General features: G+C 30.0%; 1 protein-coding gene across 1 annotated transcript in view; it reads left to right on the forward strand.

Annotated features, from left to right (window-relative positions):
- Positions 1–876: 876 nt before the first annotated feature.
- Positions 877–16907, forward strand: part of LOC107165461 (NAD kinase-like) — a 65023-nt gene continuing 48992 nt past the window's right edge. Inside the window, exon 1 of the mRNA XM_089222598.1 lies at positions 877–1294. Coding sequence (XP_089078724.1) covers positions 1149–1294 — 146 coding nt within the window. The 5' untranslated portion in view covers positions 877–1148. The remainder of the gene's footprint in view (positions 1295–16907) is intronic.

A 16907-nucleotide genomic window follows, 5' to 3' on the forward strand; every position in this document is an offset into this window, starting at 1 on the left:
TATTTGAACACATATTATTATTTGTTTTGATATTTACCCACAATTTAATGTAATATCTTAAATCGTGTGTTTACCTAATTATTACAACCATGGTTTATAGATATACATATATTGATATATTACTACTAAAAGACTGAAATTGTCTGCTTAATTTAGGTATTTGTTTTTTATTTTTATTTGTTTATTTAATTGTGTCAATACACCGAGTATTTTTACAATGCCATAAGTCTACAATTTGGATTATGTGTTTACATAGTATTTACAATTTTTACTAATTTTTGGTTAATTATATGTCCAGATCCGTGTCTGAATCTGAGGTGTCTTCTTTGGGTTAAAGTAGTATATCCTGTGGTAGCCGTGGTTTTAATCTTAGGTTGACGGATCTTCTGCCGATTTTATAGTGGAGTGCTCCGTCAGCTTTGTGATGTTTTTTGTGAAAATTTTTTAATTTTTGCGTTATCCATGCAGAAAGGTATGGTAGGCCCGTATCATCGTGGAGTTGTTTATTCCTCATGAACCATGGGGCCTTTAGGGAACTTAATTTTTGAAACCTCATCTTGAGACAACTGAGTGATTTTTTATTTTCAAGCCCTCACCCCTCCCCCCCCCCCCCAATTGAAAAACCTGCGTACACCACTGTCCATAATAATAATATTAAATTTGTATTATTATATTATTAATATTTAATTATCGTCTTGCGGTAACTCTGGCGCCATCTGCACGACGCTCGAACCGCAACGGCAGTCCGACAACAATAAAATTATAGGCGACAACGAACACCTTGAACTGCGGCAGATTCTGTACCGGCTTACGACGGAGCACCGTTTACGCCGCCACCGACGGTCAGTACTCAGTTGCTACCCGGTATTTGACAGTGACGGATTTCCATCGCACATTTACGCGGTTTCTGGTCACTTCGGCTTTAAACCTACATTTACCACGTTCTAAACGTCTTGGCGTAACCACGTAACCACATATACCTAAAAAATTATAAGAACAATATCATCGCGCCGTGTCGCGTCTGCCCACGCAGTGTTCGTCGATCGCTGTCTGGTCCGTCTGATCTATTTATAGTTCTAAATTATTATTATCTACGATCCTCGCGCACGCGTGAGTGATTTGTACAATACAAATACCATTGCCAAAGCATGGACGAAAAAACGTTGCGAATGGCCAGAGCAATGGCTAGCATGAGCATTCACGAGGAGGAGTTGTACTCGGTGATGACAGGATTCAAGTCCAATATGACCGTGGTGGGCAAAATGAAAATGGAGGACAAACTGCAGAGCTTCAGGTACGATATTTCTTGTATGGTTATTTATAGAATTGTAAGTAAACTAATCGTTTTTGTCCGCTTGGTTATGCGGTTAGCGGGTTAGACCTATACCGGATTAGGTACCTATAACACTTATAGTATGTAAGTTTAAGGGGTTGCTACTAACTGCAAGTATCCGGACTTACTCTCAGTTTCCGATTAAGCCCTGCAAGTATCAAACCAAATAGGTACTTATACTTACAAATTACAATATTGCGTCTATTTTATTATTTTGGACCTTGACGAATTGTGTCTTAAATAATGTAAAAACTTAAGATAACTGTACCTACGTGTTTTACAATATATAATTTATATTGCTATAGCCGCTGTAGTAGTATTCCCCCTACTCCGCAGCCTTAAATTAGATCCATTTTAGGCTTTAGCTGATTTGTGTTAGTGTCTTAATATACCGAACCAATATTATTTCTATTATGTTATGATATGTATATTTTTATCATAATAATTTTGTAATTTTTGGTGTTATTTTTTAACTTCATCCTATTCACATCAGCTTTTTTCGAATTCAACCCTTAAATCCATGTTGTCGACGTGGTCGTTTAGTTATTCCAACTTTATGAATATTTTTCAGTTGCCTGAACCAATTTAAACTTTAACTCTTCAGTTGTTTATTTCTGGTTTTCTTCACAGCATAAAAAGCGTTTCGAATTCTTTTTTATCCTGGACAACACGATTGCTATATATAGGTACGGTATACATGTACCATTGTACCTATTTGAGTACAGTGGTCCATAATTCCACATAATATTATAGTCTGTCTCTGTATAGTTAAATAGTATACCCTAACATATAAAATAAATAAATAATAAAGGTTGTATAACCTATCCATATGGTGAGGGGAAAGTATCTCAAGTCTCAACTACTACAAAATAATAAATTTTTTCCATGATCTCAAATATTATACTATCAAATAGGAATAATAGGATAATACTGTACATATATTACATATTAGGTATAACAGATTATTTCAAAATTCTATACAAGTCTGTAAAAATCAAAAATCACTCTCCCTCTAAACAATGCTATAATAAGTAAGTCTACTTCACACGTATATTATACCACACATATTACGTGATATAATATAATGTCACGAATTTATTTCATTGATTTATGTAAATAAATCTGAAAAGTTGTGCTTTAAATCAAGCCCTTAACTTTTTTAATTCCTGAAAATTTTCAAGTATTCATAAATATGATTTTCATAAAGAAAATGTACACTTCTTGGTATTTGATAATAAAATAATAATAATAATACAGAACAATTTATGTATCAAAATGTTTTAAATCGTTTACTATATCATAATATTAAGAAGTATGTATAACAGATTATGGTAAAGTATCGTTATCATCTGTGATAAAATATTATAATAAATTGACTCGACACGAAAGGGATGTACATATGATATACTATATATTAATAGCATTTAATATGACTTATATGTATATACATGTAACATGTATATAATTAAAATTATTTTGTCTGAAATGCCGAAACCTTGACACACATCTCGCAAAGCGGCGCGAACCGGTCGGCTATTCCTATCGGCAGACGTAGTAATATAATGATCATATAATAATATTATATTGTATTATTTAATTGTTATGTTATTTTACCGGCAAGTCCAGCGTTTATCATTTTGTCGACAAGCGGGGAGGTTGTCAGTGTTGTCACAGTGGTGAACCTACTATTGTATAATAGCCGTTACAACGCATCAATCGTCTGTGGCTATACGACAGACGGAGAGATTTTTTTTTATATCCAACGAATTCCTAAGGTTTCCTCGACCATTCGATTTTCAATGACCCGTAAGATTGCGTTCCGTCATTGATCGATATAATATCTAAACAATTATATTGTTGTATCATAACACCATATAATATATAATAGTTACTTTGTTGTGACGCAACACTGCAGTCTACTATTACAATTTCAAAGGATAACAATTTAGAGGAGTGTTGGCTTAAACTCGATCGGTGTATAATATAAACACAGTCCAAATGTTTCCAACATTTTTCTTCTTTTTAATGGTATAACTTGGATTATTTACTTCTACGTCGGATAGCAGTGTCACCTTTTTATTCAAATAATTGCCAAATAATTCAAATACGGATTTTATGTTTGAAACGACGTTTTAAAGGTTTAAATATTAACTAACAATATCAAGTTGAAAGTTAGATAAGATAAATAATATATTATAGATATATTTTGATAAATACATATTCGAAACATTTATATTTATATCTTCTAGTTTTCTGTAGCTTATACTCGTAGGTTCCCTATTTTAACCTAACATATTAAGTGAAACTGGTAATCTGATAATACGATGGAATCGATATCGTTCGGCATTATGCATATCTATCGGGGTTACATGATATTATAGGAGATGATTTGAGTAGGTACATAATATATACTCAAACTGCAGGTAAAAACACACACTTTATATACATTTAAGAGGTAATCTATATCTATAGGTACTTACACCGATTTCTACTTTGAAGAAAGCTTTTTTTGGAGGAGGAGAGGGTGTTTAGAAGAGCTATATAATAATCATATTTGAAACTAATTGCACTTATGATGCGGCCGTACAATATATTATTATTATGTAAATAAATATATTATTTTACTAACTCGGCGGAAGGCTGCAGTAGCGATTTAACACGGTTATTATTGCGTACGTAGGTAATGCGCGTGGTTAAAATCGCCAATATACGATGTGGACGTCTTTATATTATTATTATATGATCACTATTGGTAGACCGCACCGCGGAGGTGTACTTTAACGTCATTACGGCGTTGACAAAATAGATAATATAATATTCGGCTGGTTTAAACGTGTATAACATAATGTTGTACTGATTTTACGGATTTCACGGTTCGTTTGTTTGTTATTTATTATTTTTTGTCTAATCCATTAAACCCGCATTCGTCGGAAGCGCGTCAGTTGTACCTATAGCTTTTAACTATTACACGAACAATATAAATATTAATGAACACACGTTTCGTTACCAATCACTGACCGCTGTATAGCCGTGAAAATACTTAAATTAATCCTATTGTCTATAAGTTATTGCGCGTCGTAAACTAATTACGACAATATTTGCGCCATTTAACCTACACCGGACAGTATGGTGTTCTGCACAACTCGATGACGTTTCTAACTGTGCAACGCGTGGATATTATCGAAGTAGTAGATAACCTAACTGTATTATAATATATTAACTGCAGTTATATAAGAAGTATTGTTATGTATTTTTTTTTTTATCAGAAAAAATAACTATGCCTCACTGAGCTTAACACTAGTAGAAGGCCCTTACAGAATAGTGCTTAGATTTAAATGCCCTAAAAACGATAAAAACACATGGTCCTAAAAATAATCCAAATTATTTTGATAAGTACCCTGTAAACAGTAAAATAAAATGATTTAACTTTAGGCATTTTTAACACTTCTTAGCTTATAACACTAAAATAACAATAATATTAAATCAAAATACTTAACTTAAGCACTCGCGACGAACAAACATTTTGGAAGGTTTACTCTAAATAAAAGCGGTTTCGATATAAGTAAAATGACAATTTTGTAGTTATTTGTAGCGACTAATAAATATTTGGCACGAATTAAAAATACTTGAAAACTATTAACAAAATTATTATTATGAAAACAATATTTCTTGATATATCTAATACTTTCGATTTCTTAATTTATACTTCAACTTCGTACCAAAAATATATTAACTATATGCACTAAAAATGTATAAGTTTGCTAGTTTTTATGGCATTACTAAAACAGAAATGTTATAAAAATTTTAAAAACATCGAAAATTCATAAATATAAGTTTTGCCTTTAAAAGTAATAAAGTAAATATCTGTTGCATAAAATGAACTACCTATGTACTTGAATCGAATCGTCTTACAACACCTGTCTAAATTTAATCGAAAAATGATATAATTACACTTACCACTTACAGGTATTTAAAGAATAAAATTAAAGTAACATTTTCCTTGTCGCACATTTGAAAACCCAACACGGAAGAGATTATTTAAATTTTTTTTTTTTATTTATTAAAAATTAAAATGTATCAACATATTACATGTTACAACAAGTTAGTTATAAATAAATAACAATAACAATAGCAATTTAATTTATAGTTATATATATAATAAATATACTGTGTGTTTGTGTTATTGATGTACGGAATATGTGGTGTGTGTGTGTGTGTGTGTTATGGAGTAGGAGTTATAGCGAATGTTATTTTGTTTATTATTTAAATTTTAAATTAAATTGAACTAATAAATTATGAGATGTAAAACATGAAACGTATACAATAAATATTGTATTGTTTAGATGAGGTAGGAAAACTTGTTTTTACACATTTGTATTTAATATAACTTTATAAATCCAGAAAATAAATCGTTAGTCTATTCTGTTTCGCTTTAGAATACATAACACTCATAACAGTATAACACGCACAAATATCTTCGATAACAATAATAGTATCGTATATATACAAACATGTTAATAATTTAGAGTTAAACCCATTGTTGCCAATGGCCATATAGTTGCCGAGGCTTAATTCAAATTAAAAAAATATATATATATATTATCCACATAATATATGATGCACGTGCATATATGCATGCGGTGTATTGTTGCAGCGTGTTTCGACTGTTTCGAGTCATCGAGAGTACACAAAATCAAGGATTAATAGTCTCTCAGGTCATAAAAATCAAGGGGATAAAGAAATAATAATTATAACTGTTCTGGGGCAACACAGTATGTCAACCGCGTCAGTCCGACGACCCTGTAAATACAAGTTTTATTGAAAATTAATGCAAATTGATGAGATTCTTGTCGATAATAATGATTGATTTGGCCGCACGAAATAAATATTATTATTTTTAAACTACGTTGTGTAACATTATTTTTTTTGTTCTCTCGTTTAATTCAATAAACATAGTCGTGACGTAAATCGCGGAAAGGCGCGGGACACGCGTTAAGACGAATTTCAATCATTCACTCAAAATAATGGAAATTGGAAGACAGCGGTTTTACGGTTCTTTTACGAAAACCCACTGCTCCCGTATAATACAAAAAAAAAGTTGTTAATATATTACACTTATCATTTCGCTCGATACCCTCCCTTAGAAAAAGACTGCCTCAACTCAAAAATCATATATAATATTCATATTATAGTAAATTAAATACTTATAAATTCTAAGTGGGCCGATTAATATATTTTAATTTAATAAATTATGCACACAAATAGTTAGTTTTAGAGCTTTAACTTTAAAGTATTTTGTAAATTATTTATGTAACTGCAGTTGATCACAGATGCTTATTATTTTATTATAAATTACTTGCAGTTTAGCAGTATATAATATTTAAAAAATAAGACCACCGCTTTTGGTTTGTCAGTTATCAATTTCAAATCAAATATTAATTAATTAATTTTTATGTTACACAATAAAATATAGGTATACATAATACATACCAATTCAATCATTAAGGGTTATGAGTTTATGACAAAGCAAACAAACGATGAGCAATTTATACTACTATAATTTTATTCATTTTTCATGAGAGTTATTATCCTGCAGTTAGGAACGACGATCACATTACAACGTTTATTATGCAGTCTTGATATTTTATGTTTGATTGTGAGAGAAATATAGATACGACAATATACAAAACAAAATATATTTTTAAGATTTAGTGGTAATGTTTTTTTTTAAACCGCAAAAATCGATAAATATTCAATATACCGACACAATATATTATTATAATTAATCTACCTGTATATAATAGCTAGTGTAACAAAAACTTCGGTGGGCCCTCGACTTCTAGTGGGAACCTATATAGCGTTTAGTATAGATTTATAAATTGATGGCCATCGACAGGCTGTAGCCACTATAGGCAGTATAGGCATAATCGCATAACTCTTATTTTGCAGAGTTGTCGTAGACTCGTGGGTTAAAGTGTGCCTGATTTCACACAAGCTGCACTCGATTGCTGTCACCAATAGTTAAGAATATACGCGGGGAATTATAAAATATACACCACGGCAGACGCCTTGACGTAGTTGATAATCTATCATAGTGATATCTTGATTATCTTGTAAAAGCACAGTAACGCATTAACGCGAGACCGACAAGAGTGTGCATAGGTATATAATATAGTGTGCCGCGTGCGTTACACACAAAAAAGTTGGTAATCGTTCACACGTGATATAAATTATAATATACGCGATATACGCGATATACGCTAGTATAATAGCGCTCCTAAACTGAGTGTATAGTGTCGTGTATAACATTCTAATAAAAAATATCGGCTCTCACGGACGACCACTATTTATTATCATTATTATTATTTTCCTCTCGAGACCTGGAGCTGCGCTATATCATATAATATAATACACTCCGAGTAAAAATAACGCAACGACCCAAGCGCTTTAGAATAAAATTCGTGACCGTACGCTTACCGTCGAATATCAGTCAACAGCATTACACTGGTAGTATATTATATTACTTTTTGTACATACCAAACATTGTACGTGTGCATACTACATAATAATTATATAATATACACGTGACAGTGGACCAGCAGACGCACTGCTTGCAAAGGTATACGCTATATGTGAAACATATATTATGTTCTGGTTTTTCGCGGGCTCAATTAAACGTCAACGCGTATTATGGCTATTGGCTATATTTGTTAATATTATTGTATTTTAAAATATGTTTCGCCGAGTTCTGCGGATAATAAAATGTTCGTCTCCGTTAACCTTTAAGCTTTGAACATCACGTTATATAATGTACATGTATAATATAGCACTTAACACTCTCCGGATTTATAACTTTTATAGAAATTTAAAAATATAAGTGTAAAAACAATAGAAGAAGAAACTGCCGTTTTCTATAAACATTTTATATTAAATTAGAAAACCATGAAAATTCTCTAATAAAAGGATTACATATCGTCATATCCCATCACTTTCCTTAATAACACAACTATTACTACTAACTCCTTATTCACGCAACCTCGTATTGTTTTTTTTTTATTCTCATCTCGTTTATACTTATGGTGCTTAAATGTATAGATTAAAATATATTTCTTGTAAAAATAAAAATAAAAATAAAAAACATATGTATACGATCACATTTCAAACAAAACTTTGCACGTTCAAACTGTTCAAAGGTTTTTATCGTTTTTAAAATTTTGCTCACTTTTGACATTTTTCTGTAATCATTGATTTCTGACTTTTTTCTTTTCAATATTTCAATATTTTTTAAACATAATTTTGAAATATTATTGCTATTTTTTTGTTGAGATTATAATTATTATAAAATGTATAATAGGCTATATAATAGTGTGTTGGATTCTATCAATAGCAGATGGTCTCACCTGTTTATTTTGTCATCATATTTACTTGTATTGCTTCACTAGCATAGATTGTTTATTTTCTAATAAAAAATTTTTAAAAAAGGCTATAGTTTAGCTAATTGATCGAGATAATTGTTTTAAACATATTTTTAAGTCAAATTACGCTCTATATGATTCTGTTATAAATGTATGTATGTTTAGGTATAAACTTTGGTGTGCACAAGATGGGGGTAGAGGAATATTGTGCCTAATATACGAGGGTCCGTGTATTGGAACTCCACAAGCCAAACTTTTCCTGTATATAAATTATCATCAAGTAGCCGCAAGTCCTAGACTCGATAACCTTACATATTGTGCTATACTGCGACGTGGTACTTCGCATTCAGTTTCAATATCGCATTTTTATTGTTCTTCCGTTGCTCGAAATTAAATAACAAAATAAATACCCTATCGCACACAAGACAGATCATAAAGATCTGCTAAGACCTGATCGGCACTAATACCCTACGAGTACTGTAGTTTTAATTATATTAATATATTATTATATTTTCTTTAATTTCGACCCGGTCGCGAGTAACACAACGTAATAATAATAATAATAATAATGGTCTGTCGGGCCTCGACATGGTCGAAATCTCGAGTCGTAAGCGCGACCACCGCTAGAATTGGAAAAACTGAAAAAAGGAACTCAGTTAATGGTTTAAAAATGCGTTACCTCTTTCCGAGTGTAAAATTATTATCCTTGATTGGGAGAGAGGGCTTATAATACAATATGTATAATAAATTGCCATCTTGCACGTTTGCATGTCATTTATGATAATAGGGCCGAAAAAAAATTAATCACGCCGAAACCCTAGACTCTTGACAAGACAAATCAGATGCTCTAAAATAAGTACAATAGCTATGTTTGATTTCGATTTTACTATTCTCTTTACATGCGACGACAAAATCTGATCCTGCGAAATCATTTTTCATATTTTATACTATTTTCAATATTATTATGATGTATGAAGTAGGACGGTGCACTCGAAAACTGCTGCAGGACGGCTATATTATCTTCATATTTATTTTGATATTTGAGCATCCAATATGCATGTTGTTATTAGTTAATATTAGAGATTATAATTTTATTTTTTATTTTCATATTAAGTATCTATTTTAAATTTTAAATTTTTTGTAATATAGATGATTATTCTTTTGACAACTGAATCAATATTGTTTCATACGGGTTGTCTAGAATGTGGAATTAGTTTCTGGTCTCTGTAAAATTTGGATGGAAACGAGATAATGTATTATTTTACGGTGATTTTTTTGTATTGTATGTATTGTGCATAACTGAGATTTCGTCTTTCTCACCGGGTATACACTGGAGATTTTCGTGTGACAAATTCGAATGGCCTAACAGCTGTCTAATAAGAATTATTCTTTACACTTTAAACTATTACATTTTGGCTAAGATATAAAAAGTGTGATTTTATTTTCCTAAAAAATCGTAAAAGTCATAGATTTAGTATATAATATTACATTATAATATTTTTTAAGGTAATCAAACTGCTCGTGCTTTATTTTTTACCTATAATTATTCAAATAATACCTAATACATATTATTTGCAGATACCTTCAATAGTATACATTATATACTATATAATTTAAAATGCAGTGAGTATAGGTACTGCACGTTCAAAAACTATAGTAGCTAATATTTAACTATAAAGTAGGTACAGAGAGTATGAAAGTATGATTTTATAATAATAGGTTTCGTAATTATATTACAATTAATAATTTAATGGTACATTACGTAATACAAATTTTTATGCGTTTATAATCCAAACTACCCAGAGCGATTATAACCGTTCATATTAAACGTTATCTAAGCATTCTAAACCAAAATGTTCATTAAGTCATTCCAAATGCTAAAAATTATAAATTCGGCTGATCTATGTATAATGCATAAAATGTTATTATAATTAAATATTTGTTCAACGATAATAACGAATTCTGTAGATACCTATACACCTATGCCTTTTGGCTTTAACAATACTAACACTACTAACGAGCGAAATAAGTGTTTAAGAAAATATAAAAAAAAAAACTATTACCTTTTGAATGGAAATGTTCAACGAAAATTAATTGGCAATAAAAAATAATATTCTGTAAGGTAAAAAATGTTAATTAAATAACAAGATATTATTCACATGCACCACACAGGGTGGACTAGACTCGATGGAAAATTGAGTTGGTGGCTACAGCAAATTAATAAGATCATAAATTACGTCCAACTACTATCATATATACATGAGATTGAATCTCTAAGGATAACATAACACTGTCCAATATATATTATTATATTGAATAGTAAAGAAATTCGTACTTAAATATTATAATAGTCAACTTGGCTTATTAATGATGTTTCCATTAACACCCGATATAAATTGGAATGGATTATGCAAATGAAATTTTATTCACACAATTATCAGAATAAAAATGTAATTTAATAAAAAACAAAAATTATGCAAATTATAAAAATGCACTAGCATTCGTTTATCTAAATGTAGATATCTGATAATGTATTTTATGAACAGTTCACTCGAACTCAATATATTAAGTATATATTAGCTTTAGAAATTTTTAAAATTGATTCAAATTAATTTTTTCGGATTATTTTTTGTGTCTCCCAATTTTAAAACTAAATAACTTAAATAGTAACTCTGTAAATGATTTAAATATTGTAATTCCATGCCAAAAACGGTATTCTACGAAAAAATTGGACGAAAAAAAAGATTAGTAATAAAAAATCCTTCAAAAAAAATTCAATGGAATAAATGTAAGGGAAAACATCTTATATTTATTTGTATAATTAGGTATCTACTAAATTTAAATTTTAAATACTTAAGTTCACGTTGCAAAAATTATTATTTTACTTGTTTTTTACTTTGTTTATTATTCATATATTATATTCATATAAACAAATAAACTTAAAAATAACACAAATGAATATGAATATATTTCATCAACTAAAACGTCTAAAACCTCGTGAAATTTTATCGATGGACTTTTTTCACTGTGATTTTTTACCGGTATATTTCATTGGACTTTTGTTCGTCGAGAATTCATCAATAACAATAATTTGTATGTCTTCAAAATGACATTAATTTGGTATAGCGTGTGCTTGAAAGCTTAAACCGAAGCTGGAATTATAAAAATCCAAAAAGATGCCGAGTGCGTTAAAAATTTGTTAATATACCTACAATTTTATGATCTGGCGATGAAACGCGATTGAAATAATAATAATCGTTTCACAACATTAAACGGTAATTAAAGTGTTGGCTGTGGGCTGCTGCAGTATGCTGTATGCAACATATATAGTGGCTTCTGAAGCAAACCGGCCGATTGGATTTTATTGAACGTTTGCGATAAAATGTACAAAGAACGTCTGCAGATTCCATTGTGCACCGATTGCCGCTGGACAAATCTTACTTGAATCGTTTCCGAGACAAGGCTATACGTGTGTATACAGAGAACTCAATAGGTACAACACGAGTATTTTGTTCTCTATTATTATGACCAGCCGCATTGGCGTGCGATTGAATTCTTTCGGCGGCTCGAAATGAAACGAATCTCGGGCAGATTGGCTTTGGAATATTTCTCCACTATATTATATTATTGTTTTCGTCGTAAATGTCCTTTAAGTCTGATTTAATGACAAGGACGGCCTTGTCTGCACGTTGTTCGGCACACTCGAATATTATGTGCCCGATATGCTGACACTGCCGTACCTACTTTTGGCACCACGGGAATCGATCGAACATGCGCGTTAATGTTTTTAAATCGATATAATACTAACCCTATAAATACAATATCAACTGCAGTACCACGAGACAGATTGCTGCAAACGGAACAACTGAAAAAAAAAACATTTCATTGTTTATTTTTTGGCATGCTTGAGTGTCACGACGCATTGAAACGTATGAAAAATTATAAAAAAAACCCTTAACTAATTTGACCTATCGACACGCTACCGCATTTATAACGTCAAAGGCTTGTGCTGCAGTTGATCAATAAAATATAAGCAATAAATCGAAATGTCACGAGACTCAATGATAATATTATTATAAGCGTAGAAGTAGGTTTATCAATACCATTATATCATAACAATAAGTAATGACGCCAAGTATTCTTAAGGTTAAAGTTCGTACTATTGTATTTGCAGATAGTTGATACTATTTGATTGGCTTGTCGACCAACTTAAGACTCAGCGCAGATAAAATGTATAATCATATTTAAGCTTTTAATAGTTTTTAATTTAACTTCAATCCTCCCCCTTCTGACCTCCCATTGTCAAATGTATATGTGTTATATGTAATATGCTATATAATAATATAATATGTAAGATAGTTATTATTTATTATTTTACGAAACATTACAAAACGAAAATCGTGATGTGCATGGACAGCCTGGTCTATCTGATACCTAATATAAGAATTATATTATATATTAGTTATCATCGTAATAATATGAATAGAATATGAATACATTAAACACAATCAACGTCTACAAAATCGTTTTAAATCGAATCATGTAGCCGAAAACGGCTGACATTGAAACGGTGATCGGCGAGTCCCCCTTACTTATACGACAAAAGGGAACTTTTTTCTCGAGGCCGACCCCGAAAGTTATTACATTGCATTATACATCATCGTATCATATATACTATATGAAGCGTGAAACGTATGTAATAATAATATTATGTACTCCAGCTATCACGAGCGCCCCGCGAGGCTATTATTGATTCGGTCTGATATTTATGTTATATTATGCTATATACGCCTATATACGCCTATATACGCCTATATATAATACGTCATTACAAATTTACAATAATATAACTCTAGATCATAAATCGTCCGGCAGTTGCATTCTGTATTTGTGTGTGTGTGTTTTTGTGTTTGTGTGCAAACAATATAATGTCGTATATATTTATTTATTATTATTATAATATGTTGCTCACCCGCGTTATCATCATTAGTTATAACTTATAACGATACTGCTGTAGGTATTATGAATCGAGAGATCGTATAATATATTGTTATATGAATATTATAAATAATATGTTTGTACAGGTACCTACTACGTTGTTTTTCGTCGATAAATAGACTCACGACCCGTGTGTCAAGACCACCGCAGCTATGCGCTCAAAAAAATAATATTAAAAAAAACAACGTTTCCAATGATTATGTAACATTCGATTGATAAAATAATAATAAATCCCGTGAGTAATATCCAAACCGTGTGTTTGCGGAAACAGACTTTATCACTCATTAGTTATTATCCTGTAAATATTTTTCAATTCTGTTTGCGGGACTTTAAACTAGACTAAAGGATAATACATTTGTATAACTTAAAATTTGTTATGCTCATGTATTTTGTACAAGTACAACATATAATGACAACCTTTATTTTGAATAGGCTAAATTTTATTATTACATATTATGAAATTACATAATTTATTATAAGAACCCGTATTTTCACAGAGCAAAATTCTAAATTTTTATTTATTTTTTTAACAATTTATAATTTACAACTTAATTTATAGAAATTACAAACATACATTATTCGATAAATTGTTCGAATGTCCCTTTTTGTATAAGGTGTATGCCTAAGGTCGAAGTAATATAAATAATAATATAAAATTCAATGATAAACATTTGATAATTTATTTTATTTCTAATAATTGTGTGTGTTTTTAGTTCTATACCTGAATTACAATTATTATTAAAATAATAAAGAGTTTTTGTTATATGTATACCTATATATTATATTAAAATGTAATTACCTATTTTCATATTGAATTTTATGTGACTCATTATCAGAGTCATGTGCCATTTGGATGCTTAATTAAAATGTAATCATGAATGATCATGAAAAAGTTCAGTTATTGTCTCATCTGTATTACTCGTGTGTCTATAAATTAAGATGCGTGAAGTCGGAAAAAGGCCGAAATCCCTTGTACTATCCCTTTCAAATGTATAATTATGACATGTTTATTGTTATGTTAATAAATCCTATCGACTAAGTGAATCTTTAATAGTAATAACTGATGAGGCATTATAAATATAATACCTATTTAGGTATTATGTTCATAAATCACGTGTAATCGTGTAGGCTACCATTATGGCTCAAAGTAAATAAAATAATGATACATAAAATGTAAAAGTCTTCAAAATGATCTAATCGAAATGAACAGCGTGGAAACGAATAAATAATAATGATTCGCTTTCGTCGTGATATTTTTTTATATCGCTCGTCGAAAAACGTACCTACGCTAAACGTATGCAAATTTCAATAGCCCCCGGCATATTGGGCAAAATTAAATTAACTAACTAGTAACTACAAAGAGATCCACCCGCATGTACCAACATAATGATTAAGTTTTTTTCATCATACAGCTATTAATTACAACAATATTTTTGCCATTCTAATAGGTTAATTGTAGGTGTGTGCGATAAAAAAAAACAAACTTCTATTATAGATGCCTGCGGTCTGCGCCTTACCTACATATTATTATAATATGCTACACTTTTCTCCATATTAAATTATAAAACCATGTATTTATTGTTATTTAACTAATATTTACATCGTTGTAAGCCATTAACCATAGTTGTTGTCTTGTTGATGCTTAACTACGAATAAAAAAATTATAAAACATTATTTAATTATTGTATGTAGTTAATTATCAACATTTTTTCGACTCAGCTCGACATTCGTCTGTAATAATATTATCTCCATACTTAATTGACTGTTGAAAATCTATTGTATATGGTTTATAGCGAATACCTATATCTACATTATATACATGCAAACGTGCAGTAGGGATTTACATAAATGTTTCATTATAATATATTTACCAACGACAACAATAAGAAACCGACTGATTTTGCACAAAACATAGGTATTTGTTGCATAATAGGTATTCGTATTTTTACTATTTTTAGTTTTGAACGGTTTGCGTAAATCGTGCGTGTAATAACTGTTGGAAAGAATACTGTCAACTTATGGGAAATTGACATCCCAAGGTTTACGTCAGATGCACACGAATCGATATTTTTACAATATTTCAAAACTATGTACATGAACTGTTACTATATCTACGATTTTTATAATTATTACAGAGGTGGACATTGCCATTACCTTTAGATAAAATTTAAATTTTTTTAAACTTAAAACTATTGATGTATAATTATTACATTTAAACTTATAATACCTTAACTGTTCAAATAATCCAATGGACAGGTAAGGTTAAAATCATATGTTGATACTTGATACATAATATTATCGTCTATAACTGTATACTTATGAGTTATGACTAATTCATTCGTTTTGTCATTTATTAATTTATCACGCTAGTATAAAATGATTAAATACAAATTCCTTGATTTAAATTCGATAGCAAATATTATATAAATATTTGCGCTTGATACAATAGCTAGTTGGAAACAAGAAGAAATAAAACACATTAGAATGAATTTTTAAATAATATAATTTTATTATTGTTTAAAAAAATTGAAAATTGAAAATTATTCAGGTAGTAATTATACAAAATTAATAAACTTTATTTTAACAAAGTTAAGAAGCTATTTTTATTTTTTCTCCTCCATATTCGCTTAAAACTTTTGGAGTCAAACATATTGATTGACAACCAATAAGTTATAATACTTTCTCTAAGCACCAACCATTAACTAAACTAACTCAAATACAGACTTTTGGAGTTTTGGAGTAATTAAGAATGTAGTAAAGGCATTTATTGAACACGACTTCTGCACGATAAACCAACGGTTGTACTACTGTCAATACATTTTTATATCACTTTAAACAAAATAGGTTCATGCACATCGATTTTATGAATAATTAATAGGTAATATATTTTTTTTATATATTTCGAAATAATTTGCACGCGTGCTTTATAATTAATAATATTGTACGTATATAATTTATAGTATATTTATGTACCATTTAATGATATAATAACTACCTCCAACATTATACTCGCTCGCTGAAAATAATTTTGTCAATGAGCTGTCAACGAAACTAATGGCTTGTGTATTTGTGTGTAGAGCGTGTACTATGTATACCTACTTCCTAACATTACAATATTTAGAATGAAAAACACGAACAGACGCTGATATCATAATATACGC

This window comes from Diuraphis noxia, unplaced genomic scaffold (assembly GCF_037042655.1).
Source record: "Diuraphis noxia isolate RWA-SAM2 unplaced genomic scaffold, SU_Dnox_SAM2 contig0003, whole genome shotgun sequence".
In the NCBI taxonomy this organism is placed as follows: Eukaryota; Metazoa; Arthropoda; class Insecta; order Hemiptera; family Aphididae; genus Diuraphis; species Diuraphis noxia.